The 27,497-nt window shown below is 31.7% G+C and overlaps 1 protein-coding gene across 3 annotated transcripts in view; it reads left to right on the forward strand.

The window, feature by feature from the left end:
* Positions 1-27,497, forward strand: part of LOC111709702 (epidermal growth factor receptor) — a 61,473-nt gene that overhangs the window by 15,038 nt on the left and 18,938 nt on the right. For 2 of the 3 annotated variants that reach the window (XM_023483570.1, XM_023483571.1), the window contains exons 1-3: positions 16,667-17,198; positions 26,503-26,575; positions 27,102-27,364. In XM_023483570.1, the coding sequence (XP_023339338.1) occupies positions 17,105-17,198; positions 26,503-26,575; positions 27,102-27,364 (430 nt within the window). In that variant the 5' untranslated portion in view covers positions 16,667-17,104. Of the gene's footprint in view, positions 1-16,666; positions 17,199-26,502; positions 26,576-27,101; positions 27,365-27,497 lie in introns of those variants that run through there. The other variant, XM_023483572.1, reaches the window with a different exon arrangement.

Genomic DNA, 27,497 nt, shown 5'->3' on the forward strand with positions numbered 1-27,497 from the left:
TTGAACTCATAGATTAATTAGCAATACAGATAGAACACTAGATGTCGTCTTTTCAAGATTTAGGGGTTTTTGGTTCACAATAACCCTGAGGCAGAGGTCCAAAGGAGTTAGGCTTCTGCTCTCCCTCTGTCTTGTAATTCACCGCCGCATGCGCGTAATTCATTTGGACTGCTGCCTTAGGGTTATTGTGAACTAAAACTCCTAAATCTTAAAAGGACGACATCCTGTGTTCTATCTGTATTTTTATAAATCTATGATTAAACTCTAATGAGACCAGAGTTCTAAGAAAGAAAATGAATAAAAATCAAGATAGTTTCAGGCTCTGGTTTTTATTTTATACTTTTTTAGGTATATTTTTAAGAGAAAAACTTTACCTTAAAGGGACTGTTAGCGTAATTCTAAGTGACCTTTCATTTAAATATGGGCATTCGATATTCACAAATGTATACCTTTAAACCTTTGACTGGTTTAGCGAAGATAGAGAACTCAATGCAGATATCTCCTAATATTGTTTTAAAAGCCGTAAATATAGATTGTACGCTGGCGTACTGTGTAAACTCAAATAAATAACATTTATTCATGGAAAATTAATTAAAATTAATTTTTACATTATCTTAGGTATGTTTTCAAGAAAACTTTAGCTCCAAGGGACTGTGTATGCTCAGATTAAGGTTTAAAGGGACTGCAGTCAACATAAACTTGTATGCTCAGATTAAGGTTTAAAGGGACTGCAGTCAGCATAAACTTGTATGCTCAGATTAAGGTTTAAAGGGACTGAAGTCAACATAAACTTGTATGCTCAGATTAAGGTTTAAAGGGACTGCAGTCAGCATAAACTTGTATGCTCAGATTAAGGTTTAAAGGGACTGAAGTCAGCATAAACTTGTATGCTCAGATTAAGGTTTAAAGGGACTGAAGTCAACATAAACTTGTATGCTCAGATTAAGGTTTAAAGGGCCCTGTTGCAAAATCCATAATAATCTTAAATATATACAATCATTCAGTGAAAACTAGAAAACTGTGGAATATGAAGACGACATTATTACAATCTTTGAGTATATTAGATATTGTTACAAAGCTAATAGTTTTACTAGTAACCTATTAAATCACTGATTAGTTTTAATGGGTCTGTTTACACTGCACAATTGCTGTCTCTAATTTTCGGTGGACTATTCAAAGGTTTACCTTGAGTCTAAAAGTCGTCTGTCTTCCTATTCCAGAGTTTTCATGTTCTCACTGTATACTGATGAAGATACAGCATACCGATCTTTATATATTCTAAGTCTCACTGTCTAATAAATCAAAAATTAATCGACGAAAGGAAAAATACGATATTGTGGTTTAAACTCGTAATATAAGATTTACAAGGCTTAATTTATTACCAATTCTTAATCATAAAACCTTTCAATCAAATAATATCAGTTTAAACCCTGGTAATTAAACCCTCACTCGCCGCTCTAAATAAGGACGGGTTCAAACTTCTCCGGGTGGGGTAAAAACCTGGCGGGGTTAGGATTGATGAGCTCCGAGTTCCAATTCTCCTTGTTTTTGAAACCAATTCCTGCCAAGTTTCTCAGAGTCTTTAAACCCAGAACCTTTAAAGTTTTTTTCTGTTTACACTTTTGTGCTTATGTAAATATATGTTGTTCTCAGGGTCATATGAGGGGGGGGGGTTAGTACGTAACCTAAAGATAGTTTTTTATGACTTGTTCATATTCTTTCTTAATACATTTTAGACATTCAAAGTATAAAAAAATTGGTTTAGTCGTTTTGAAGTTATAAAACTTGATATGGAAAAATATTTATGATGGAGAAAAAGAGATTGAAGAATTATTTTATTTTTCTGGTTTCCACATCTTAAACCTTTAAATGTATTTTGTCATTGTTTTGAAAACAATTAAGTTTCAGTTGAAGGTTTAACCCCAGCAGGAAGTGGGGGTGGGGGATTTGTCGGAGGGGGAAATTTCTATCTTTCTATCTTTCTTTAAATTCATCTTTATGATTTCTATCTTTCTATCTTTCTTTACATTCATTTTTATGATTTCTATCTTTCTATCTTGCTTTAAATTCATCTTTAAAATTTTTATCTTTCTATCTTTCTTTAAATTCATCTTTATAATTTCTATCTTTCTATCTTTCTTTAAATTCATCTTTATGATTTCTATCTTTCTATCTTTCTTTACATTCATCTTCATGATTTCTATCTTTCTTTCTTTCTTTAAATTCATCTTTATAATTTCTATCTTTCTATCTTACTTTAAATTCATCTTTATGATTTCTATCTTTCTATTTTTCTTTAAATTCATCTTTATGATTTCTATCTTTCTATCTTTCTTTAAATTTATCTTTATGATTTCTATCTTTCTTTAAATTCATCTTTAAATCTATCTTTCTATTTTACTTTAAATTCATCTTTAAAATTTCTATCTTTCTTTCATTCTTTAAATTCATCTTTATGATTTCTATCTTTTTATCTTACTTTAAATTCATCTTTATAATTTCTATCTTTCTTTCTTTCTTTACATATCTAGCTCTTTGGAATTTCTATGGATCTCTTAAATCTGCATATCTATCTATCTATATCTATATATACCTAAATATCTATCTATATTTCTATCTATTTATCCATATATGAATCTATATGTCAATCTATTCGTCTATATACAATCTATCTTTGTATCTATTATCAATAGATCTATCTATGTCTATCTACTAATCTAGTAATCTAAAAATCTATTTATATCTGTGTATATCTATTTATCTATATGTGCAGCTTTGTGTCTATCTATTAATCTACCTAATTATCTATCTGCATATTTTTTTCATGAAACAAGAGAAGTTAAAAAGGTTTAATGTATTTAGTTTATGTATTCATTCATGGACTTCAAATTTGTAAGGTGGGACTGCTCGAAACCAGCAGAAGCACATACTGAATTATTTAACGACAAAACTATCCATTTCACATCAATTCTCAGGGCTATGGGTGCTATAAATAATAAAAATAAAAATTAAATTTTGAAATTGAAATTTCCCGCTGCATTGACAAATATATCGGATATCAGTTGTACTTCATATACAATATTTATATATCCCCCCGGGGTCCTGCCTATATATACAGGGTTCTAGAAAAAATATCTCATTATACCTGTGCATACTTCATATTATTTGTATCATAGTAGCAAATGCCCGGTGTTGCCCGTGGAATTTTTAAAAATCACTTGAAAAAATTTCGAATATGAAGAAAAATTGGGCAGAATTTTCGCATTTACGATATAGTTAATCAAATCGATATTTACAGAAAATTTTTGTCTTGTTGTGTTTTTGAAAATTAAAAATATTAGGATCTTGAGGTTGTTGAGCAATATTCTTTCAACGCGTCTTAATCTTACCATGTTTTGCAAACATTATTTATCTTTTTTATCTATCTATCTATCTATCTATCTATCTATCTATCTATCTATCTATCTATCTATCTATCTATCTATCTATCTATCTATCTATCTATCTATCCTTCAATGTAAAATAATACAGTTTACTGAACCATATCGCGTTGTATAGAGAGAGAGACTGAATATATTTTATAAGGTTGCCTTGACTCTTTATACATGAAATCCGTGCTTCTTTGCAAACTGTAAACTTGCTGTATATAAAATGTGCACATTCTTATATGTGTGTTTGTGTTGCGCCAAATCATAGATTATCTGGTTATTCCCTATATATATCTTTGCAATCTGATGTTGCAGACCTTTGATATTTTAAACTATTAATTTGTTTGGATTATTATCGAAGGTTTACACCATCAGATTGTGAATAGATGGGATAAGACAATTTGTTTTTGTGGCAAATGCTCAGCTCATTACAAGGAAGTTATAAGTTATTGAATTTATTAGTTAGTGTTTAAGGCTTTATTCAGATTAACCGTAACTGTCTAAGCTTATTGCCTTAATCTCAGGTTTCTTTGTTTACGTGCAAACCAGGTTTTTTGTCAATTTTTTTTTTAAGAGAGATTTCTACAGGTTTTTTGGTGAGATTTCTACAGTGTGATTTTTCTTGAGGTTTCTACAGATGTTTTTTAGATTTATAAAGGTTGATTTTTCTTAAGATTTCTACCGGTTGTTTTTTTCTTGAGATTTCTAGGGGTTGATTTTTCTTGAGATTTCTAGGGGTTGATTTTTCTTGATATTTCTACAGGTTGATTTTTTCAATTCTCCGCTGAACCACCGTTATTTTATATTGAATATAATGCCATGGGAAATTTTAACTGAAAATTACAGTTTTGTAATTGAATTTTGAATTCACCAAACAAGAAATACAGTCTCTAGGTTTGTTTTGTCATTACATATGAAATTTGTGTATAATGTTTTTTATAAAATTAATAAGAAGGATCATCTTATATTTGATCAAACGTTCGATTTTAATCATCAAAATGTTCATTATTTAACTTCCTTTTTTAAAACACATATCTTTCTGTCTCCCCCCCGCCCTTTCTCCCGCCCCCCCCCCCTCCCCCCAAACACACATTTTGAAACATTTATGAGTTTATTTGTGAGAATATTACGCGGCAGTTTCAAGTTTAGATGCGCGCGGATTAACTTCTCACTTTTTTCTACTTAAAACGGTCATTATTACATACAAGAGTTCGTCAAGTCATTCTTCTGCATCTAATCTATCCTTTCATCATCTCCTTCACTTCACTACTACACACCTAGGAATTTATGGCATCAAGCTTGGATGGCATTAAAGCTTTTAGTTAATCTTCTAAAGTTGTTTTTAAATATTCGTATGTTCAATGTTCATATCAAAGTTTCCTTTCATCATCTCTCTCACTACTACACAGCTAGGAATTTATGTCATCAAGCTAGGGTTGGGAGAAAAGCTTTAAGATCAATTTCTAAAGTTGTATTTTAAATATTCATATGTGTATATCAAATTTTCCTTTCATCATCTCCTGTACTTCTCTACACAGCTAGGAACTCATGTCACCAAGCTTAGATGGCAGAAGAGCTTTAAGTTCATTTTCTAAAATCGTATTTAAAATATTTGTTTATAATTACATCAATTTTTGAGAATTTTAGAACATCTCAGATGTACTTTCACAAAAATATTTTTCCAAGGGTGTTTTCCCAAGGTGGGTTTCCCAAGTGGAAGCTTCCCAAATGTGCAATTTCCAATTTCCTATGTCTGTTCTAGTCGCAGCGCTCAGCCCCAATGCAGCCTGCGGCGCCTAAGATGGCCTGACCTAACTTTAAATTTACATTTTGGAAGTTGCCACTTGAGAATTTGCCCTTGAGAAAAGACCTCAAGAAAAGTACCTCACACGTCTAAAGAACCTGTAAAAGAATGGAATATAAGGAAATATTACGGGTTATGTTTTAACCAATGAAATACCTCAACCAAAATGAGTCGTACGTAGTAAAACTTTTTCTAGATCATTTATAAATGTTCACCTCTAAACACATATCATGAACACAACGTTGAAATTAAGGAGATGATACGTATAAATATAAGTACGGAATAATGTTGAAGAAAAGAATATTAAAAGTTTTTTTTCTCTTTTTGACTTTGCCCCCTCCTTCCCTTTTCCCTTCGTCTTAAATCTCTTTTTTGTTTTATAAAATGATACGAAATTAATAGACTTTAATAATTCATCCATCCATTCATTCATTCATTTATTACTGTACACTTAATTCGCGCATTCATCCGTTTCGTGTTTTCTCACGCTGCTGTTCTTCATATTTATATTTAGCACCAATATTGGGATCTTTAAAAATAACCAAAATAATCAGTTTAAAGGGAGGGATCACAGGTTATGGAAAGAGGTACAAAATTACCAATTTTTTTCTGGTCAGAGTTGCTTGTTGCAGATCTGCTATTTTACTGAAGTCGGGTTCTTTTATGATGCTTTATAAAAACTCTTTTTTCCAACCATTTCTCAAAAATATCGATCCATCCCTTGACGTTAGCAGTGTCTTACTGTACACTTTTTGTACACACTTCTTTATCGTTAATTATGGTAAAAACCACTAACTTTTAGCCAATTAAGTTATTAAATTAACTTTTAATTGTTCACTAATTAACTAATTAGGTAATTGTTTGATTTACATTATTGCTATAATTCTACATAATTGAACACTTAGCTCAAACTCATATTCTATAATCCTTTTATCTTTAAACCTTGATGTCATTGACCTTTGAAATTTAAGCTATAATTTCCATCAAGAAACAAAGATACATAAATTACTTTTTTTATTCCTTGTTTTCAAAAAAAAACTATTTGATTTATATCAGTAAAAAATGTTTGCAATAATAATTAGATATTAATATTTGTTTTTATTTTTCAATTGAAAACAAAATAATTTTAGATTTACTTATTTAAAATGACTATTTTTCTGAAACTAAAATCCCACATTTGTCATAAATTATGAAATTCCTGGGCCTAGTCTAGCGAGGCTGAAAATATAAAGTTATGATGTGAAACATAGATAAAAAACATGCTTTTGGTGGGAAAAAGACAACGGAATGATGTATGAATGAATGAATGAATGAAATGCTAAAAATGAATGATTAATGAATAAAAATTGACCAAGACACAAATTAAAAATAAATAATTGCAACAAAAACAAATGAAAAAGTTAGATTTCCCAAAATTACATATCTTCACGAGAAAACAAAAATTGGAGTAATATTTTTTGCGTGATAAAGATTTTCTGCAGCACAAACATCAACCAAATGCCAGAAATTAAATTAAAATTTTTTATATTGCATTTTGGAACTAAATTATAGGGTTCTTAAAGGGAGTGACCGGCAATGCATGAGAGCTGAGAATGAAGTATTGTGGAGAAATTTTTTAGGATTTATTTGAGAAATATAACACGATTTAATGATGTATAATTACTGAGTTTGAGCGCAAAGTCGACGTTCAAAATCATCCATTTGGGTGGTTACGTTTTGAGAATCGATTTTTTTTAAATATTCAAAAACGACACAAAAATGTATCAAAAATTCTACAATATAAACTATTTAAATGTTTAGGAACATATTTCTCATAAATCAATGTTAGGATAAACTATTTTTTTCATCATTATATTGAATTTCTTATTCTTTACGAATTTGTTCGCAGATTCTTCAAATGTCGTCTTTTCAATAAAAAAATCCAGAAAATCTACAGACATTTTTTGTAAACAATGAGACACTACAGAAACTAAGAACTAAATATAATCACTTGTTTTCGATGATAATGCTAATTTTTATTTCCTCAACCTGTTCCTAAACAATTAATTAGTTTACTGTAGAATTTTTGTTACTTTTGTCGTTCTTATTTAATAATTTAAAGAAAAAACGATTCTCAAAACGTAAATGAATCCTAAAAAAATTCTCCACAATACTACATTCTCAGTTCAGCTACCATACATTGCCGGTCACTCCCTTTAATTTGAATTCCTTTTTTCTTTTTTATTTAAACTATAAGACGCCATAATTAAAGATATATGCAGATTTTATCTTTAAAATACAAATACTTTTTCTTATTTTAAAAGGACAGACCGGCTATGTTAGGTAGTTAAACTTGAGTATGCAGTGTTCTTTAGGATTCATTTGAGATATATAAATCTTTTTAAAGATCTGTAAATCCTGAGTTTGAGCGCAAAGTCGACGTTAAAAATTGTACTTTTGGGTGAATACGGTTTCAGAATTGTTTTTTTTTAAATTATTAAATAACGACGGCAAAAAATGTAAACAAAATTCTATAGTAAACTAATTTGTTGTTTAGGAACAGGTTGAAAAAATCAAAAATAATCATATCATCGAAAATCAGTAATCTATGTTAACTATTAGTTTCTATTTTCTCATTATTCTAGTTTCTCATTATTCACAAAGAATTTCTGAAGATTTTCTGGAATTATTATTGAAAAGATGACTTTTGAAGAATTGTAGAAATCTGCGAACAAATTCATAGAAAATAAGAAATTCAATATTACAGTTTAAATATAATATCAGTTTACTGTATAATTTTTTACTTTATTTTCGTCGACGTTATTTAATAATCTAAAAAAGTAGGGGAAGAAAGTCTTTTAAAATATTTTTAACCAAAAACATATATTTTGTATAAACCGGATGCAACTAAATATAAACCGGTCCAAAGTTCCCACGATCTGGAGATCTTGGTGCTGAATAATGCGTCAAAATCCCGGTGGCGTCGCTAGTGTTCCCCACCTGTTGAGTCGACGGAAGAGTCATCTATTGACGAGATGGAACATTACTAAGATGGGTTGATTTCACTTCGGGAGTAATTGCTTGGTGTCATGACAAAGAAGAAAAGAAATTTGATTGCTTCCGGTTTATTTAGTAAAACATGAAACTACAAAGCACACTGTATACTCAATATATTAAAGGTACTGCCCTTGAATAAGTTACGTGCAATGCTATGATTTTATTTTTTTTTGGAAAATGACAATTAATATTTCGAATAAAATGGATCCATTTCATGCCAGAAAATGATTTTGTGTTTTGTCCCCTTAGATTTTTTTCAGTTGGATGGTTTAAGCAAAAATTGGCCAAAAGTCCATAAAAAATGGGAGGGGGTAAACTATAATCATCCCAATTTTTAAATTTCTCGCCTTCTCTTAAGTTTTTCCCAATTCGTTTCTTTTAACAGTAAAATTGCTCATCTTTGTTTTTCATGAAAAATGTTATTTTTAACAATTTTTCTTTTCTAGCATTGAAAATTCAATCAGATATTTTCTTTTTTTCTTTTGTTCTGGATTCTAAGCTGGCCTTTCAACCTTTTTTATGAATTTTGTTGGTGTTTTAAAAAAGGATTTAATAATAATAATAATATATACAGAGCGTCCCATAAAAGATTATCTCCAAGTTTTAACGCCAAAATAAAACCATAATACTCGAAAAAACTAGTATTTTCCACAAGAAATTTATCATATAAGCCTTATTCAATTTTTCAAAATGAAAATCGTAATTTAGACTGATTGACTATGGTGTATGACACCCTGTATATGAGCTAAGAGAATTACTATATGTTTAGATAATTCGAATAATGATAGTAATAATGGTAGTAATAGTAATAATAGTAATAATGATAACAATAATGATATCAAATAAAATAAAACTGATAATTACTAATTTATCCTCATATATCTTTCACTTTGTATTGTAAAGTATGGTTAGAATTCACGGAAACTTGTATTATTATCTTTTTTCCGTCAAATATTATCAAAGTCTGTGATCCAATTAAACCTCTCATGTATATATTCACACAACCTCTCATGACTATATTCACGGAACCTCTGATGAATATATATTCACACAACCTCTCGTAAAAATATTCACGGAACCTCTCATGACTATATTCACGGAACCTCTGATGAATATATTCACGGAACCTCACATAAATAAATATACGATTTTATCTGACATTTGAAAAGGTGAAATTTTAAAAATTTTACCTGAAGATTCATGTTTACCTTAAAATTACTTAACGACCAATTTATCATTATTTATCCTCAAGGTTGAAAGTGCCTACATTGAATTTCGAGATCAATATTATTAACGATACTCCACACAAATTATAAAAGGATAAAGGATAAATGAATATGTGAAATGAAAGGAATAGGATGAATAAAACAAAAGGATAAATAGATGGATGCAAGGAAGGATGAATTGGTAAAATGATGAATGATAAATAAAAGGAAGGATGAAAAATTAAATAAACGAAAGGATGAATAAAACCATGAAAAGAAGGGTGAATAAATGAAATGAAGAATAAATAAATGAAAGGACGAATGAATATAAACAGGATGGTTCCCAAGAATATAAACAGGATGGTTTATAAATGAAAGGAATGATAAATAAATGAAAGAAAGGATGAATGAATATAAACAGGATGGTTTCCAAGAATATAAACAGGATGGTTAATAAATGAAAGGAATGATGAATAAATGAAAGGAAGGATGAATGAATATAAACATGATGGTTTCCAAGAATAATGAATGAATATGGTTTAAATATCGAGCGGAAAGGTTTGTTTACATAACAGTACAATTGTTTGTTTACATTAAACCCTGCAAACATGGTGAATTTAACCCTAGTTTTACTTAATATAATCCGATACCGTTAGCTTATACACAAAACAGCAAGGATGTAATGCAAGGAAAGTTATTTCAGAAGTGTACACATCTTTTGTACTGCAGTGTACTGTCTCTGGGCGGTAATGTAAGCACAAGACGGATGTCAAAGCCTGACATGGGATCCATCTTTCACATAAAAAAATCAATGAAATATTCTGGTCATAGGAAACTATTATGTGAATTATCAAAATTATCAAAATTTAATGCTTTTAACCTCCTCGGATACTAAACGAACACTGATGCATCTATTTTTGTTTACAAATTCCGCCCAAAGAGAACTGGTTTCAATATGTACGCAGAGTATATACGACCGCAATTAACTTTCCTTGCATTACACCCTTGCTATACAGGGTTAAACTCTGAAACAAGAAACAGTTTTCAAAAACAAAGACATTCATATCTGAGAGTACCGTTGTGAATTGGTTATGCCAGTTGAGGATCATTTAAAATAAAGAGATGCAATGTGAAGCGCTTAAATGTAAACAATATCTTAAATTTTTTTTTGAAAAACATCATCTTAAAGTGTGGTTTAATTTACATATTATATGCTTAATATGTATTTTAATATGAACTTAAAATTTTTTTAATATATATTATAAAAGCTATGTGAAATGGATGGTATTATATTTTATGGAGTAATAAAAAAAACAATCTGTACTAATGCAATCATTTATAGCAAAATTATCATTTCCTGAAAATTGAATTTCTTTGTTGCAAAAATGGCGTACTTCATACTTGCGATCCTTCTAATTTTGCCATTTTAATTTTTAGCGGAGTTTGTAGATAATAGAAATAATTTATCCTCTGGGTAGTGTAAGCTGTAATTTTCCTTTATTACTTCAATTATTTTGTCTTTCACAAGCTTTTGGACCGCAGAGCACTAGCAATTATCTACTTATAATAGATAAATAATAAAGAGAATATACATTAAGTTTTTAGGAGATACTTCAGAGAAAATTACTTTATAACCATCGACATAGGAGGAAAAATTGAGCAGTTTTAATTATTTTTTAAAGCTGCCTTTGCACAAGCTGCCCTCTTCAAGAAGGCAGTTTATGAATACGCTTACTCTTTTATATGGTGCTTTTTCATAAGCTGCTCTTTAAAAATCTGCTCCTGTTAATGATGCTCTTTTCATAAGCTACTCTTTTTAAGTCTGCTCCTTCTAATGATGCTCTTTTCATAAGCTGCTCTTTTTAAATCTGCTCTTTCTAATGATGCTCTTTTCATAAGCTGCTCTTTTAAGTCTGCTCCGTCTAATGATGCTCTTTTAATAAGATGCTCTTTTTTAAGTTACTCTTTTATAAGCTGCTTTTTTCATAAGCTGCTCTTTTAAAATCTGCTCCTTTTAATGATGCTCTTTCCATAAGCTGCTCTTTTTAAATCTGCTCCTTCTAATGATGCTCTTTTCATAAGCTGCTCTTTTTAAATCTGCTCCTTCTAATGATGCTCTTTTCATAAGCTTCTCTGTTTAAATCTGCTCCTTCTAATGATGCTCTTTTCATAAGCTGCTCTTTTTAAATCTGCTCCTTATAATGATGCTCTTTTCATAAGCTGCTCTTTTTAAGTCTGCTCCGTCTAATGATGCTCTTTTCATAAGATGCTCTTTTTTAAGTTGCTCTTTTATAAGCTTGAAACCAACTGTTTGTAAGAAATCTATGTGTCCGCTCTAAACAAAGGTTTCTTCAAAATGTAATCAAAACTTTTTGCTTCTTAAAGAATTTAACCGGTATGGCCTGAAAAGTGCCTGATTGTTGGGTCCAGGGCTGAGTCATGCAGTTGGGTATTTTGGCCTGTACAATCTGACAGCGTGGGACCTAAATGCATTTATTATTGTTTACACCTTAAAAACTGGTTTAATGTCATCTCATGAGGAAATATATAAAAAGGTGATGAGGGCAGTGAGGAGACATTTTACCTTTAAGATTTTGCCGAGAAAACAAAAAACTGGAAAGTTTTAGTTTCCGATCTTTCATTTTTATCAGGTTTTTTCAAGTTCGTTTCACTGAAAATAATGTTTGTGCATTTTTTCCTAAATTTTTTAATTATTTAAAAACATTTTTTCCCCATCTGTTTTAACGCAATTGACAGTGTATTTTTTTATTTTCTTTGGAACAAAACGAAAGTGGAAATAAAACTAAAAGTTCTTTAAATAATTTTAATTTTTGGTAAACACTTTATTTCGATTTTTGCATTCAATTCATTAAGACGGCAGACGGTTTTGTAATAGTTAAATATGCTCCTGTCAATGATAAAAGTCAATTAAAATCAATGAACTAATTAATGAAAATCAGGTTTAATGGGTTTAATGCAAATCTGTTAAATTTGAATTAGTATCCGTCCTCACTAATAGTATCAGGGTGTATCTAGACTAGACCAATCAATAATCATTAATTACAAATAAAAACAAGATTTTTTAAATTTAAATTAAAGTTGTTAAAAATGAATGACGTTACCTACACATAACACAGATTTACCCGCAAAGAATAAGACTGTAAAGACGACCTAAAACTATCAAATATGAAAATCTCTTAAATTTGGTCTTCCGCCTTGAATATAGTTTTTTTTTTAATGCAAATCAGATAATTTGGCAAAGAAAAAAATAGGGTTTCAATTGCAGGGAAAAATGAATTTAAGACAGTAAATTCAGAACAGTCGTCTCTGAAGTCTCATCCTCTGTGGGTCACCCTGTAGTTTAATTATAAAGGAACTGAACACTTGCCACAAACTCTGATTTTCTAATTTATTTCATCTACAACCTCTTGTAGCGTGTAAACCTTTGATATTTAAACTAATAAGTCGATCAGTGTCAGAATTTAATGAATTTAAGCCGCGTCTTAAATCTTGAAAAATTTATTACAAATTTAAGTGGAACCAACAAAATTTGAGCCGTGGCTTAAATTTAAACTTCGACTCCAATTTTTCAATTCGGCATCAGAATTCATAATTTGAAATATTTAAGGTTTTGCCTTTTCTTATATATGAGAAGATTATGATTAATTTTCTAATTTTTTTCATATGTTCTTATTTTCTTACATGGATACTATTTATTGAGACTAATATACATAATTACTTGTAATCAATTTATTATTCAATTAAAAAAAACAGATAAACATCCTCATACACAATGTTTCATGTATACCAATTGTCATGGACCAATCTTCAGTGAGGTCTGTTCTCGACATGAATATAAATTAGGGCCAACCTCACTCTGGGCCGTAGTAAATTTGAATTCGAAAAGGACCTGCCCAGTTTGTACCGGCCTGCCAGATAACAGCGTGTACTGACCCGATCCTATGACCATATTCTGTACAGAACGTTGCATTAACCAGACTAACATACGACATATGACAACTTCCATGACGCGTGCAGACTTTTGACAGTACCCGGCCTAATTCTAGGCATATTTGACCGACCCCACTGGCTTAGTCCACCGTGACCTCTCAAAACAATCTACCCTGGTTAGGCGGGTCCAAACTGCATAGTAAATTGTGATTGCTTATTTGTAATATCTCATGCTTTGTAGTTATAAAGGAATATGAATATGAAACATGGATAGTTTATGGTCTGTTTGTTTGATTCTTATATATGTCGAATTGACTGAACCAATTAGGTCAAATTATCTTTAGGGCCCAGGGGTGACTTTTTTGCTAGTAAGGATTAAAAAATGTTTCATTTTCACAAACTTTGAAAATTCGCCAATAAAACCCGGAAAATCTACTAAATTTGTATCTGTAGTTGTTTAATCATGGACGAATAAAAACAACAACAAACAAAAAACACTCCTAGTTAAAAAAAGGACAAGATCATTCTGAACAGCTGGTTTTAAGTTTATATATATATACGTAGTGTGTGTCTTAGTTATTGTTTTCAGTTTACAAAGTATGGTGTGAAAGATTTCAATAATCCAGATAATAATTTCTCTTTATACTATGGGGGGGAAGCACCCCAGGGGGTACTCTTGAGGGGGGGGGGGTACTATTTTAGGAAAATAGATTGAACAATTCAGGGATCAATATACTTCTCAATTTCAATCTTGTTTGAAAAAGTCAAAATAATTTCAAAATGTTTTTTTATTCTTTTTTATTTTAATTGGCATTTTGGGGGGGATGGGGAGACAATATTCTCTAATCAGGAGGACAAATAAAAACTATTTATGGACTAGATCTCAGATTTGATCGGAGCAGACGGTTCGGAGCAAAGCTCAAGGTTCAAAACCCCAGCTCAGGGTAGAGTATACACTTCTCACTACTCAGCCAAAACTTGACATTGCAAATAGGAAACTAAATCTTAAACCCTTCAAATGCAATATTTTAATTCAACAATAACATTTCGTTTATAAATTTTCTTAATCAAATCGTACAAATTCAGTTTCTAAAAAGTATCAATTTGATCTAGTTTTACATCTTTTCTCCTAAAAGAAAGATTGACAGTAAAATGGTAAATATTTTATTTTTGTTCATCCTTTACTCCTTTTCATTTTTGTGAACGGTCCACTGTCGCATGACTCTAGAGTCCTACACTAGAATCTCTCTATAAGAAGGGGTTGATTTATTTGGTCTACCGTCCCGTTTTACCTTATGTATGTGTATTGTGTACTGTACAGCTTGCTCTAGCTCCTTATAAGTCGGCCCGGCATTTGTAATGAACCGGAGTTTACAGTGACTAGGTTTATGGACACATGAACTTTTTTATCTTTGGATGAAAGTAATAATTACAAGATAATCTGTCATTGTCATTCCTTACATTTGTCAGAATCTGTGACTCTGTATTCAAGATAAATGGTTTATGTAAGAAATGGATGTAGTTAAACTCCCCCTGCAATCAGTGCATCAATGCATCATGCAGTCAGGCATAATTCGGCCTGTGTTCAAGCCTGGCAAAACCAAGAGGTTTCAACCACATCTGCCCTATACACATCCACCTCTATGCAATGATGTCACTTCAATCTTTCGATGTCTGTCATTTTTTCGTCAGGTTTTTGTAGATTTTTCAACAATTTAAATTGTGAATTTTTAGATTTTTAGAGATTTTGTGAAAATCAATATAACCTTCTGATTTACTTAACTTGAAGAGATTACTAAAGCCCTCTCAGATAAGAACTCAGCTCTCATAACTGGTCTATTTAAGATAATATCTTAAATTGCAATATTCAAGCATAATTCTTGAATTAATATCTTGTGAGGCAAACATACAAAGCTAGTGATGACTTTATAACGAATAAATCATGCAAATTCTTGTTTACTTGTTCTGTAAAATCACCGTTAGTGGTTTTGATTCAACTATTTAGAAATGTTAAAAGATTACACACTGTATATTTATAATGTTGAATTGGTCGGGCTGTAATTAAATATATTCGATTATATTAAATTGGACACATCGTATTTAATTTCTTTCTAAACTGTCAATCCTTCAAGAAAACTTTTTAATAAACAATAGTAATTAAAAATATGGATCTTAAGGAGTATAGGGATTAGTTAGGGATTAAGGAGGTGCAGTGAGAAGATTAGAGGAAAGGATTAGTTTAAACCGATCTAATTAGATACTTCTGGGACCAATCTTAGAAGATTTTAATTTAAGTCTAAATATTAAAACATTTTTTTTAAGAATCGATCTTTTGCACAAAGATTCTCATTTTAATATAAACACACACACTACTTTAGTCTTGAATCTTTTTAGATTATAATAAAAGATCGAAATATGTATAATTAGGTTTAAAATGATACCAAGACTATTTCAAAAACCTTGAGTAACCAATTCTACATTCCAGAAATATGTCTAAATACTATAATTATATAATATAGCTGAATACATTATACATATATATTAAGATATTATATGAAATCATAGTCTCTAAAAACCTCCTATTAAGAAAAGATCATCATTTTTTAAAAGCTTATAGATAGTAGGGGGAAGGGGGGGGGCACCACATGGTTTAGCATTTGATTTCTCCAAATTCATAATTCTAAAATTCTAAAGTAGAATTATAAGCATATATAATACTGTTTACTCGCATGATTTTACAACAACTCTTTCTTAATTAATGGGTATAATTTAAAATACACAATTCAAAATTATATATAAATAACGTATCGTATATCATAGACGATAGGACTTTTTACTACAAAAAGTCCGTAGAATTGGTGTCTCGAAAAATTCTAAGTGAAATTATTTCAGAATAAGAAATTTTCAATTAAGTCTTAGACCTTTAAAGCTTGAAACTTTTGCTATGGTTTGTTTTTAAAATATGTGTGAAGGTTTAGGAAGAACTATTATGTTACATGATAAAAACATCCCCCCACCCCATCGTCTACCTGTTTTGGTTACAACCCCTCCCCCCCCCTCTCTCTCTGCTGACCAATTTAAAACTGGTTTTGGTCATGTCGGGGTTCAGCCACTGCTCCCTGCACCGACCAGATCACCATCTTGGAATCCGAGTAGCGGGATGATCCTTGGGTAGTGATGGGCCGGCACGGATTGGTTCTGCCCGCTAGGGATACGACCCGGCGCGATCCCTGGTACAGTCGACCTGTAGACAGTTTAGCCAGGTGAGCGGTGCTGGTAACGTCATCTATACACTCACGTCAGATGAAACTACGCAAAACATACGATTCAGAGAATCCGCAAGTTTAGTTACCACACACTTTTCCCACGCTCTTTCAATCAGTCTAGTTTTACAGCTGATGAGACCCTAGTTAGTGATAAATCTTAATTTAACCGAAGAACTGGACCGTTGAGAAGTTAGGAATGATGTAGCTCGTAGAGAAGTGTAACATCATACTTTGTAATGATAATTACAGAGCGGTAGCACTCAGTGCTTTTAATATAAAATATCTCAAGTTAAAAGTGTAAAATACAAGAGATGCAACAACATGTTTTTCCAAAACAGTCTTGATAACAACTTTTACAGTACAGTTAGCTGTTAATCAGCTGTTAATCACAACACTGTACACAGCTGTTGAAAGATGAGACGGGTTACGATTTTTCTCATCCTTCTCTCTGTAAGAGGATTCTGCTTTCAGAGAACAAGAGAAAAAGAGCATCAAAGACATGGAAAAAGTAAGAATAAAATAAAATTTTGGAAGAGATCATACCTTTTTTTAAAAGCTTTTAACAATTTATTTTTATTGGTTAGAAACATAATAATAATGCTTACCTTATTGATTTTGAAATAGTAGAGATTTTTAAAGGAAGACCTAAATAAGGCTCAAAGTTTTTAACTATAACGGAATTTTGGGTAATTTCCTAGAGAACTATTTTTGGACCCCTACCCTCTCGCCCCCCCCCCCCCCCTCCTATAAATTTTGAACGTACATCTCATATTGAACACATAGATTAAGTTGGTCATGTGGGCCCCCTACCCAGCCATATAGCCGCAGCGCTCGGCCCGAAAGTGCCTTAACCTAACCCTAAATATTTACTAATTTTGTTGAAAATTGAAGGTCTGTCCTGATGTACAAAATTGATAGGAGGGGGGACCAAAACTCGTTTTCTAGGACAGACCCAAATTTTGATTATGCTAGAAGTTAAAAGGATTTCCATATTCAGTTAGATTTTTTATTCAAGATTTACAATCTAGAAATATTAACAAAATAATAAATATTTTGATATTTCAAAAGAAATATTTTGATATTTCAAAAGAAATATTTTGATATTTCAAAATAAATATTTTTTTTTATATTTAAACGACTTCTCAAAGAAATCTTCCAAAATTAATATTACTACTGATCTAAAATCTGGCACTTTTTTCGGAACTTGCAAAATTTTCTCAAAGCCTGATCAAAGTAGAGCCTAAGATTGTTTAAAAGAAAGAAATTGGGCTCCAGTAAGTTAATATTCAGAAAATATTTATTAGAATTGGTTAATTTTGAATTTTGACTTAAAATTCGACGTTTATATTCAAATTTTAAAAAAGTAAAAAATAAGTAAAAAATTGCTGACATAAAAATTGTTTTGGTTTTTGTAGCCGGGGTTCTTCTAATTCGTATATTGTTGGTTCTAATTACAAGTCTTGTTTGAGGCTGAGCGGTCACTATTCTTATTCTTCAATTTATTACTCCGAGTCCATTTTAAAGTATGCGAAGTAACAATCTCTGATTTCATCTTCAACCTTCAAAAAAACGATTTTTCTTGAAAATTTTCCGCAGAATTGATCCTGACATTGTTATCGATCTCTACGCTGAAGTATTTATTATCTAATAATACTAGATGTTTAGACAAGAAACTTGTTGAGCATATTTTCCTGTAATAAAAGTTCCTGCAGGTTCTTTGTTCAATTTAATCTGATGAAAGATTGAAGATAGACGCATTTCAATCTTATACCCTTTTTACAACCTTTATACTAGCGATATAAAATAAAAACATGCACTCTCGTCCACCCTTGGCCAGGACTTGGAGATTTTGGACTATTTATAATCTTGAACCCGCCTCTGCTACCAGGTGTAGGCGCACAACTGGGGGGTTGGGTGCAAGAAGTCCCTAATAGGGGTCCATATAGTTCCAAATATAACTAATTTTTCAAAAATTTGCAGAAAAAATAGGCCCCCATAGTGTTTTTTTTAACCTACAATCATTTTTGCCCCCCAACTCTTAAAGAAAACTCAAATTCCATTATAACATTTTTTCAATATAAGCTCAGATTTCTTTTATTTTTGCCCCCTTTCTTAAAAAAATGTCCTCAAATTGGATTTTTTAATATATACTCCAACATTCTTATTCAAATTGCCCCACCAGACCTAAATTCGCACCTTTTTTAGAATGCCAGTAAATATTTATAATTGGCACCTAAATTTAATTTATTTTTATCCCCAAATGTTAAAGAATTTTAAGGTAATTACTCCAAAATTAAGCAGTTTTGCGCCCAACAAAAAAGCCCTTTGATTAAAAAAACCCCTTCGTATACATTGAAAATGCTCTTAAATAAAAAAATTTGCCCTCAAAATAAATATTTAAGATTTCTCATACACAAATTGGCCCAAACCTGGAGTATTAAACCTCTTGTGCTACATGGTGTACCTGGAGTACTAAACCTCCTGTGCTAATATGTGTATCTAGAACACACTCCCTGTGCTGCAAGGTGCACCTGGAGTACTAAACCTCCTGTGCTAGGTGTACCCGATGTAACCTAAAGTACCTAAACCCTTGTGATTCCAGGGTTTCCATGAGAACTTAACCCCCTATCTTCAGGTTTGAAGATGCTCTAGCAACCAGAGCTAATTTTATCCTATTCTAATCTAATCTAAATCTAAGTTAATCCTTCCCATCATCTTAACCTCTATCTTTTTTCTGAACCCTTCACCCTTCTTTAAACCTTCATTTCATTGTTCCTTTCTGGTGAGCTAGTTTTTATAATGCCAGATATCTAGCTTTAAATTTGGCTATCTTGCTTGTAATATCTAATAAAAAATAGCTTCTCTATTATGAACCTGAATCCCCTGTATCTTGTATAGTTGGTTAGTGTCTGGATAGAGTTTGAAGGTTTTTAAACCCCATTTTCGGTTCTTATATTATACCAATTTAGTCACAGTTAAACTCAACCTGTATTTGGAGTTTTACGACATAATTCGGGGCCTCAACCACTTTCAAGCCTTGGATCCTATTAAAGTTCAAAATATGAGTAGTTGTTATATTTTACATATATTTTGAAGAAAGAAAGCCGGGATAAATTTCTAGCTGCAGCAGGAAAAATAGTCTTGCAATCAAATACAACGGGAATAAGAACAAATGTTTACAATCGGTTTAAAAATAAATTGCTTCGTTTTGCGAATGCACTTATGCAATTGTGCATATATATTATTGCATGGTGGGCCGACCCATTGGCTTTAGAATTTGCAAACTTCGTCCTAAAACTCGTGGATTTGTTGATTATATTTCCCGCATTCCGATTCACCCAGTCTGTAAATAAACAATTCTATTTTGTTTGTTTTTTGTAAAAAAAATCTTGCCAACTTTTGGGTAACGCTCGACTAAAAACCCCCAAGCCGCCCCCTCATCAAATATTCCGAAAGGTTTGGAACACAAAAAAATTGGGTCAGAGGCTACAATAGATTTAATTATATTTTTATATTTAAAGATGTTGCTGGAACCAACGATTATCTTGGTATTTAAGTATTTGACCGCCATTGTTTCAACAATATACGAGAATTAAGTTATTCTTATTTACTCTTCTCCTTCAAGATACTTTAAATTGCTCTTCAAACGTACAAAGTGTCCCAAAAAGTCCCAATTGAACTTAATCCTTAATTTCCTTTGAAACAGATTTTTTGTTTTTTGAGGACACAGTATAAGTTTCTCTTCTTTACTGCTTTATATGTCCCTAAAATTTGCCTTGGTATAACAGCTTAAGGTGGGGGAGGGGGGGGGGGGGGCGGTTAGGTTTTCTTGTCTTAAGAATTATCTTTGAGTTCTTATCAGTCGGGCTTCTGCCATTGCCCTCTACATCTCAACTTATATCTGAACCTTCTCAATCTCATCTTCCCCCCCCTCCCTCTCCAGGTTACCCCCCCCCCTGAAACTTGACTCTTGTATTGTTGACCACGGGAAAGGGAAAACAAAGCTGGAAGATTTCGCAGATTATCACTCATTATCTTTCCTATGCTTTTCTTCATAATCTTTACTCTTATTTATCTTCATTATCCATTAACCCCCTCTGCCCCTCCACCTTTCTTAAAAAATGTGTTTTTTTTTGGGTACATATGGAAGAGAGGCTGTCGATAAACCTTTATGAACCAATTTGTTACTTTTTCATGCTCCGTCTTAGTTTGAGGTTTTCCATTTAAGACAAATTATATTTTATTTTCTCGTCAAAGTTGAACATTTTAATTTTTGTTGTTGTAGATAAGGAAAACAAGTGAGTGGCTCACTTATTAATAGGCCTTAAAAACTTAGCTGTATAACTTTAAACATTTCAAAACTGTAATTCTGTTAAAGTTTGCGTTTATCAAATTATAATGCATTATTTATCGGAAGAGAGAATAAAAAGGAAAAACAAACCTACCTCATGCAATAAAAATCGTTATTTTTTCATATTTTGTCTTTCGGGGTCAAAAAGAAAGCAACATTTTATACAAAAAAACTATTTTTAAAATTGTAAAACTTTTCAGATTTTTGTGGAACCAAAAACTCTGAAAACCAATTTTAAAACTAGCCAAAATTCTGAAAAACCCATCTTAAAACTAGCTAAAACTCTGAAAACCCCATCTTAAAACTAGCCAAAACTATGAAAAAAAAAAAAAACTTAAAACTAGCCAAAACTATGAAAACCCATCTTAAAACTAGCCAAAATTCTGAGAAACCTATCTTATTACTAACCAAAACTCTGAAAACCCATCTTATAACTAACCAAAACTTTAAAACCACCATCTTAAAACTAACCAAAACTCTGAAAACCCATCTTAAAACTAGCCAAAACTCTGAAAACCATCTTATAACTAACCAAAACTTTAAAAAAAAAACCAACTTAAAACTAGCCAAAACGATAAAAAACCACAAGTGGCGGTTGGATAGATAGTGGTTTTATATGTAGTTAGATAAAACTTAAACCACTCATTAGCCCTTGTGTCTGAAAACAGGCATTTTAATTCTGCGCACGTATATATGGCTCTAAATTCACTTGGATGTAATTAAACAACGTTTAAACTTTTTACCCCGGGTGGGGGGGCCTCGGGGCACAATTAAACAAGATTATTTTAGGTTGACATTTTTGAATTGGTTACTGGTTTCTCATTTGGATAGGAGGAGAGTATAAGATCGAAAGATAGGTACCTGTCCTACCTACCCACCTGGATAGAAAGATAGAAAGAATAGATAAATAGATAGATAAATAGATAGATAGGTAGCATGATTAGAATTCTGATCTAAAAGATTCTATCAAGAGTTAACGAGACAACTACTACATTTCAAACCTAACTCAGAATTCTATAAAGCTAATTCTGATTTTATAAAGCAGAAATTATAAATGTTCCAACCCTTAACTTTAAATCTGTCGAATAGAAAATAATCAATCTTTAATTTCAAGTCTGGATCAAATGAGATTAAATCCAAATCTTTAATCTTCAACCTCATCTATTTCTTGTCTCCAAGCCAAAGACCTGAAAATTTAAAAAGTTTATTTAAACAAATTTTTAAAATCAGATTGTCAAGATCGTAGGATAGGAGGGAGGGGGGGGGGGGGCTGAAACAAGGTTAGATACCTAAAACTACAGCTACAACTACAGCACAGATACAGCTACAGATACAGCTACGTACACAGCTACGCACAGCTACGTACAATTACGTACAGCTACATACAGCTACAGCTACGTAAAGCTTCAGTAACAGCTTTAGCTCTATTACTCCCATACAAAAATAGTTTATTGACAAAAGTTTATAAGGTTAAGTATCCCGTGATTTAGTTTAAATCCAACCGAACCTAATCTAAAAATCCATTTCAACTGTTGGCTGTAATTATAGGAGGCTGAAAATACACGCTTAAAGAAAATAAATCATAGGACGGACATCTAATCTGTGTGGAGAGGCTTGGAGGGTTGGTCATTATTAGGCAGTTTTTACTCTAGCTCCGAGCAATTCTTATATATAACATCATTTAGGTTAAGAAAGAAGGGAGAGAGTGGTGGGGGGACATTTTATAATCAGGATTGTACTCAACATATTTTGTTTGCTTTGATAATACATAAAAGTTTCAAGTTTAATTTTAAAGTCCGAAATCCGCAATATTGAAGTATGAAATCCGCAATATTGAAGTCTGAAATCCGCAATATTGAAGTCTGAAATCCGCAATATTGAAGCCCGAAATTCGCAATATTGAAGTCTGAAATCCGCAATATTTAAGTCTGAAATCCGTAATGTTGAATGTGAAAAATCCCAAGCAGTCTTTATAGGTCTAGAATGACACATAAGTATTTAGATTACCCATTGTTCATTTCTACTTTAATGTGTGTTTGCTGTTTATATGTCAATAGTTTATAGCTATTTATCTATTCGACCTAGCATTCCAATAGTTTTAATCAGATATCTTTGTATCTTTTACATTCATTTTATTTGTTCATTCATTAAATCATTCATGACAATCTATAAAACCCTTTTATTTTGGTTAATTCATTCACACGTCCTTTTAACAAGAATGCATTCATTTATTCATCTTTTTGCCAATTCACCAATTCATCCAAATGAAGATTAATTTATAGATTGGCAATTCTGATTCAAACCTGGTGTCCTTTAAACTCTTGCCTGATAAATAATGTGGTAGAAATATTTGTTTTTCCAGCTAAAAAGTGCTCAGTTCCATAAAGCCACTTAAATTACGTACAGTCCTTTTAAGTAGAACTTTATCCCTGTATTTAACTGGACAGTACACAGTCCTATTTGCGGTCAAACATTTTCAATTACAGTTGGTTTTATACTGTGGCTGGTTTTTAGGTTTATTATTAACATTCTTTAAACCTTAAAATACCCAAAACTTTTTCCTTTTTGTCTGACGTAGTAAACCTAAATATTTTATCGAATTTTTTCCCTTTTTCAACCAATCTTCATCCTATTGTTTTACTTATATAGACATTGCTTGGATTCTTTTGGAAGAAACCGTTTAAACTTTTCNAAAGGAATTGTCTATAAAATTTAAATGACTTAATTTTTTTAGCGCCTTAAATGATTATAAACGTTATATATTGTAACGCATTCGTTATTATGTTTGGCGGTAAAATTTAGTGTTTACTATAAAATGAAAAATCGCTTAAATTTTACGTTGGCAATCGTTTAAACTTTGTGCATTCCTCAAAAATGCAAGTTGCAAAAAAATTTAAGTTTCACTGACCCCCCTTGGCTTTTAAAGCCGGGGATGCATTTTAATCTAAATTTAATGTATTTCTATTTCGACGAATTCCTGGATAGATAAAAATGTGAAAGAATTTCTTAAGTTTCTCTCTGTCCAACTATAGGTCGAAACAAAAAAGAAATGATATTTTATTGTGTGCCTCGGTATCCCGGGATATACAAATTAAACCCTATCATGAACAAAACTCCGTCTAGGGTTTGGAAAGGTCTGCTATTAGCCTTTCAAACTAAAAATGCTGCATTGTTTTCACTTGGAGCCGGGAGTTTAAAACAATTTAACCGAGTTTAACTTAAGTTTTCCGAACTTTAGTCCCCCACACAAAGTACATTCATCTTAACTCTAAAACTCTAAAAAATCATTTTAAAGGGACTGTAAGCATAATTTCAAGTAACCTCCCATTCATAGATGGCATTGCCTGATTCACAACGGTACCAAGTTAAAACCCTTATCTGATCAAAGATTTGGAAGATCTTGTAATTTTTTCTAGGTTTAAGAATGAATAATTTTGATAATTCATGTATGTTTTCTGCAGTAGAAATGCGCAAGTCACTTTTGCAGTGGAACCACTATTGAAAATAATCTGTTTTCAAAATTATAAACGTTGACATCTAATTCATACAACCAAAGTTTGGCATCGTTGTGAATCGGGCATTGACTTCTTTGCATAGAGTGATGCTTAAAATTACGCCTACAGTCCCTTTAAATGAAAACTCATAAAAATAGAAATTAAGATTTTCTCCTGGTATTATTATGAATATTGTTTTTTCATTAAATTACTCAATCTGTGAAAATTCCCATTCTTTTCTTTGTGTTTGTATCCTTGGTTAATTATTCCATCTGTTAACTATATTTATCTATCTATCTATCTATTCATGATGGGCTGCCTTTACGGCCTTGTAATGTCAGGCATTGACTTGGATTCAAGGGCCTGGATAATTCTATATGTATTCTCAGTACACCCAAGATTGATACTAGAAGGGGGGTTCCCCCCCCAAAAAAAATGGCTTGATAACTTTTACTCAATTTTTATATGTTCAGTAAAAAAAATGTTAAAAAATATTAGAACGATAGGAGGAGATGGGTATGGATAATGCTTGATTATGCTTGAAACCCATTGGTAACTTCCTTGGCTTATTTTTGGCTTAAAATATTTCCGGAAACTTTTATCTTCCTCATATTTAGGTCCTTGAATTTTCTTCCGTTTTTAGTAGATGAAATAGATTTAGTAATTATTTATTTTGTACCTTGAGTTAGGTTTATTTATACCAATTCTACAGTATATTTTGTACCCTGAGTTAGGTTTATTTATATCAATTCTACAGTATATTTTGTACCCTGAGTTAGGTTTATTTATACCAATTCTACAGTTTATTTTGTACCCTGAGTTAGTTTTATTTATACCAATTCTACAGTTTATTTTGTACTCTGAGTTAGGTTTATTTATACCAATTCTACAGTTTATTTTGTACCCTGAGTTAGGTTTATTTATACCAATTCTACAGTATATTTTGTACCCTGAGTTAGGTTTATTTATACCAATTCTACAGTTTATTTTGTACTCTGGGCTTTTTTATTATTATTCCAAAGCTTTGGTTTATTCTTATTAATTCTTCAGTTGATATTGCAACTTTAGATGGGTTTAATCCTTCAGTTGATACTGCACCTTGAGCTAGGTTTAATCCTTCAGTTGATACTGCACCTTTAGATGGGTTTAATCCTTCAGTTATTATTGTACCTTCAGCGATGTTTAATCCTTCAGTTGATATTGTACCTTGAGATAGGTTTAATGAGTTTAATCCCTCAGTTGATATTGCACCTTCAGTTAGGTTTTATTCTTCAGTTGATATTGCACCTTCAGCTAGGTTTAATCCTTCAGTTGATATTACACCTTGAGCTAGGTTTGGGTTGATATTTCTCAGGGATGTCAGACGGAATCATCCGCGTATGACATCCTTCCGGAATTATTAACGAGCAACTTGTTGAATGGCGCGTGAAGCTCTTGGTGTTATTTTGCTCAAGTATAATTTCTCCATGTTCTCCCAGATATCGCCAACGGTTACAAGAGGAAACGGAGAGTGGGCGGTTTTTTTCAAGAGTAGAAACAAAGGGGGGAGGGGGGCAGATTTTCTGCGGTATTCTCACTGCTTTAATTCTTGCGAGAATCTACAGAATTTTGATGCAGTTTCTGTGCAGTAGCATTTTATTGGTTTATTTAAAATAGTGTTCTCAAAATTTAGAGCTAATTATACATGCATACGCATGTAGTCGCCGAGTTCTAAATTTAGATTTTTACATCAAATCCGGTTTCCTCTCCTGTAGATTAAACCTAGTAAATTTAAACCATTTTCAAGGATAAAATGTAATTTGCAAGAAATGAAAATATTTAAACATAATTTGAGGAAATTAGACATTTTAACCCAAAACCACAGTAATATATATATATATAACCGTAATAACGTACAAACCCATTTTTCATTTCTTTATAAATTGATATCCCACAAAAATACCACATTTTTATATTTTTTATTTCAGTTTGTATCGGTACTAACGGACGAATGTCAGTTCCTTCAAATAGAGATCATCATTATAGAAACCTTAGAGATAGGTGAGATATAGACAATAGACAGACACGGACACAGACACAGACGTCAGACAATAGAAAGACAAAAAATGGACAGCTCCATAGACATTCAAAAAGACATTTTCTAAAAACAAAAAATTTACGAAGTCAAGATTAATTTTTTTTTACAAAAATGTTGATTTTTGATCAACTAAGAATGTCCCAAACTAATTATTTGATAGAAATGCCGAATATATTAACGTTTTACAAAATATTTTTATGTAATATTTACATCTCGTAAACCTTGGAGCGTAAAATCTGCATATAAATTAGGTATAATACCCTCATGAACGTCTATTTTTGTGTTGTTATGTATTTATATTAAGTACTTTAATGTGAGTGTTCACCTTTTCAAAAATAGATGTTGAGATTCTGTACACTGTATACTATACACTGTGTACCATATGTTTAGGTACTCAAACTGTACATATATATATATGCAATGTACACAAACTTCATATATCTGTACATATAGGTCAGGTAGATGAACTTACCATTTGTTAATGTTAAGGTACACGAACTGTACGTATGTTGATGGTAACCTGGAGCTAACCTGGCTCCAGGATGAGAACCTAGATCTATCCTTCCTTCAACATATCCGTGAGGTCACAGGATATGTCCTCATATCACACGTTGACGTTAGACGAATCGTCCTGCCCAGCTTGCAAATCGTCCGGGGACGAGATCTGTTCAAGCTAAACGTCCAAAATGACGAGTTTGCGCTGATCGTCACCCTGTCTAAGATGAACAACCTGGAGATGCCTGCTTTAAGAGGTCAAATATCCCCATCTCAGACAGTTTCTCCATAACTCAGCCTCATCGTAATCTAAATCTTCAAATATTCGACGATATCTCCCATTTTCAAATTAGACTCTATTTATAAGAAGGGAAGGGGGGGGGGTGCCAG

This window comes from Eurytemora carolleeae, unplaced genomic scaffold, assembly GCF_000591075.1.
Source record: "Eurytemora carolleeae unplaced genomic scaffold, Eaff_2.0 scaffold568, whole genome shotgun sequence".
NCBI classification, from domain to species: domain Eukaryota; kingdom Metazoa; phylum Arthropoda; class Copepoda; order Calanoida; family Temoridae; genus Eurytemora; species Eurytemora carolleeae.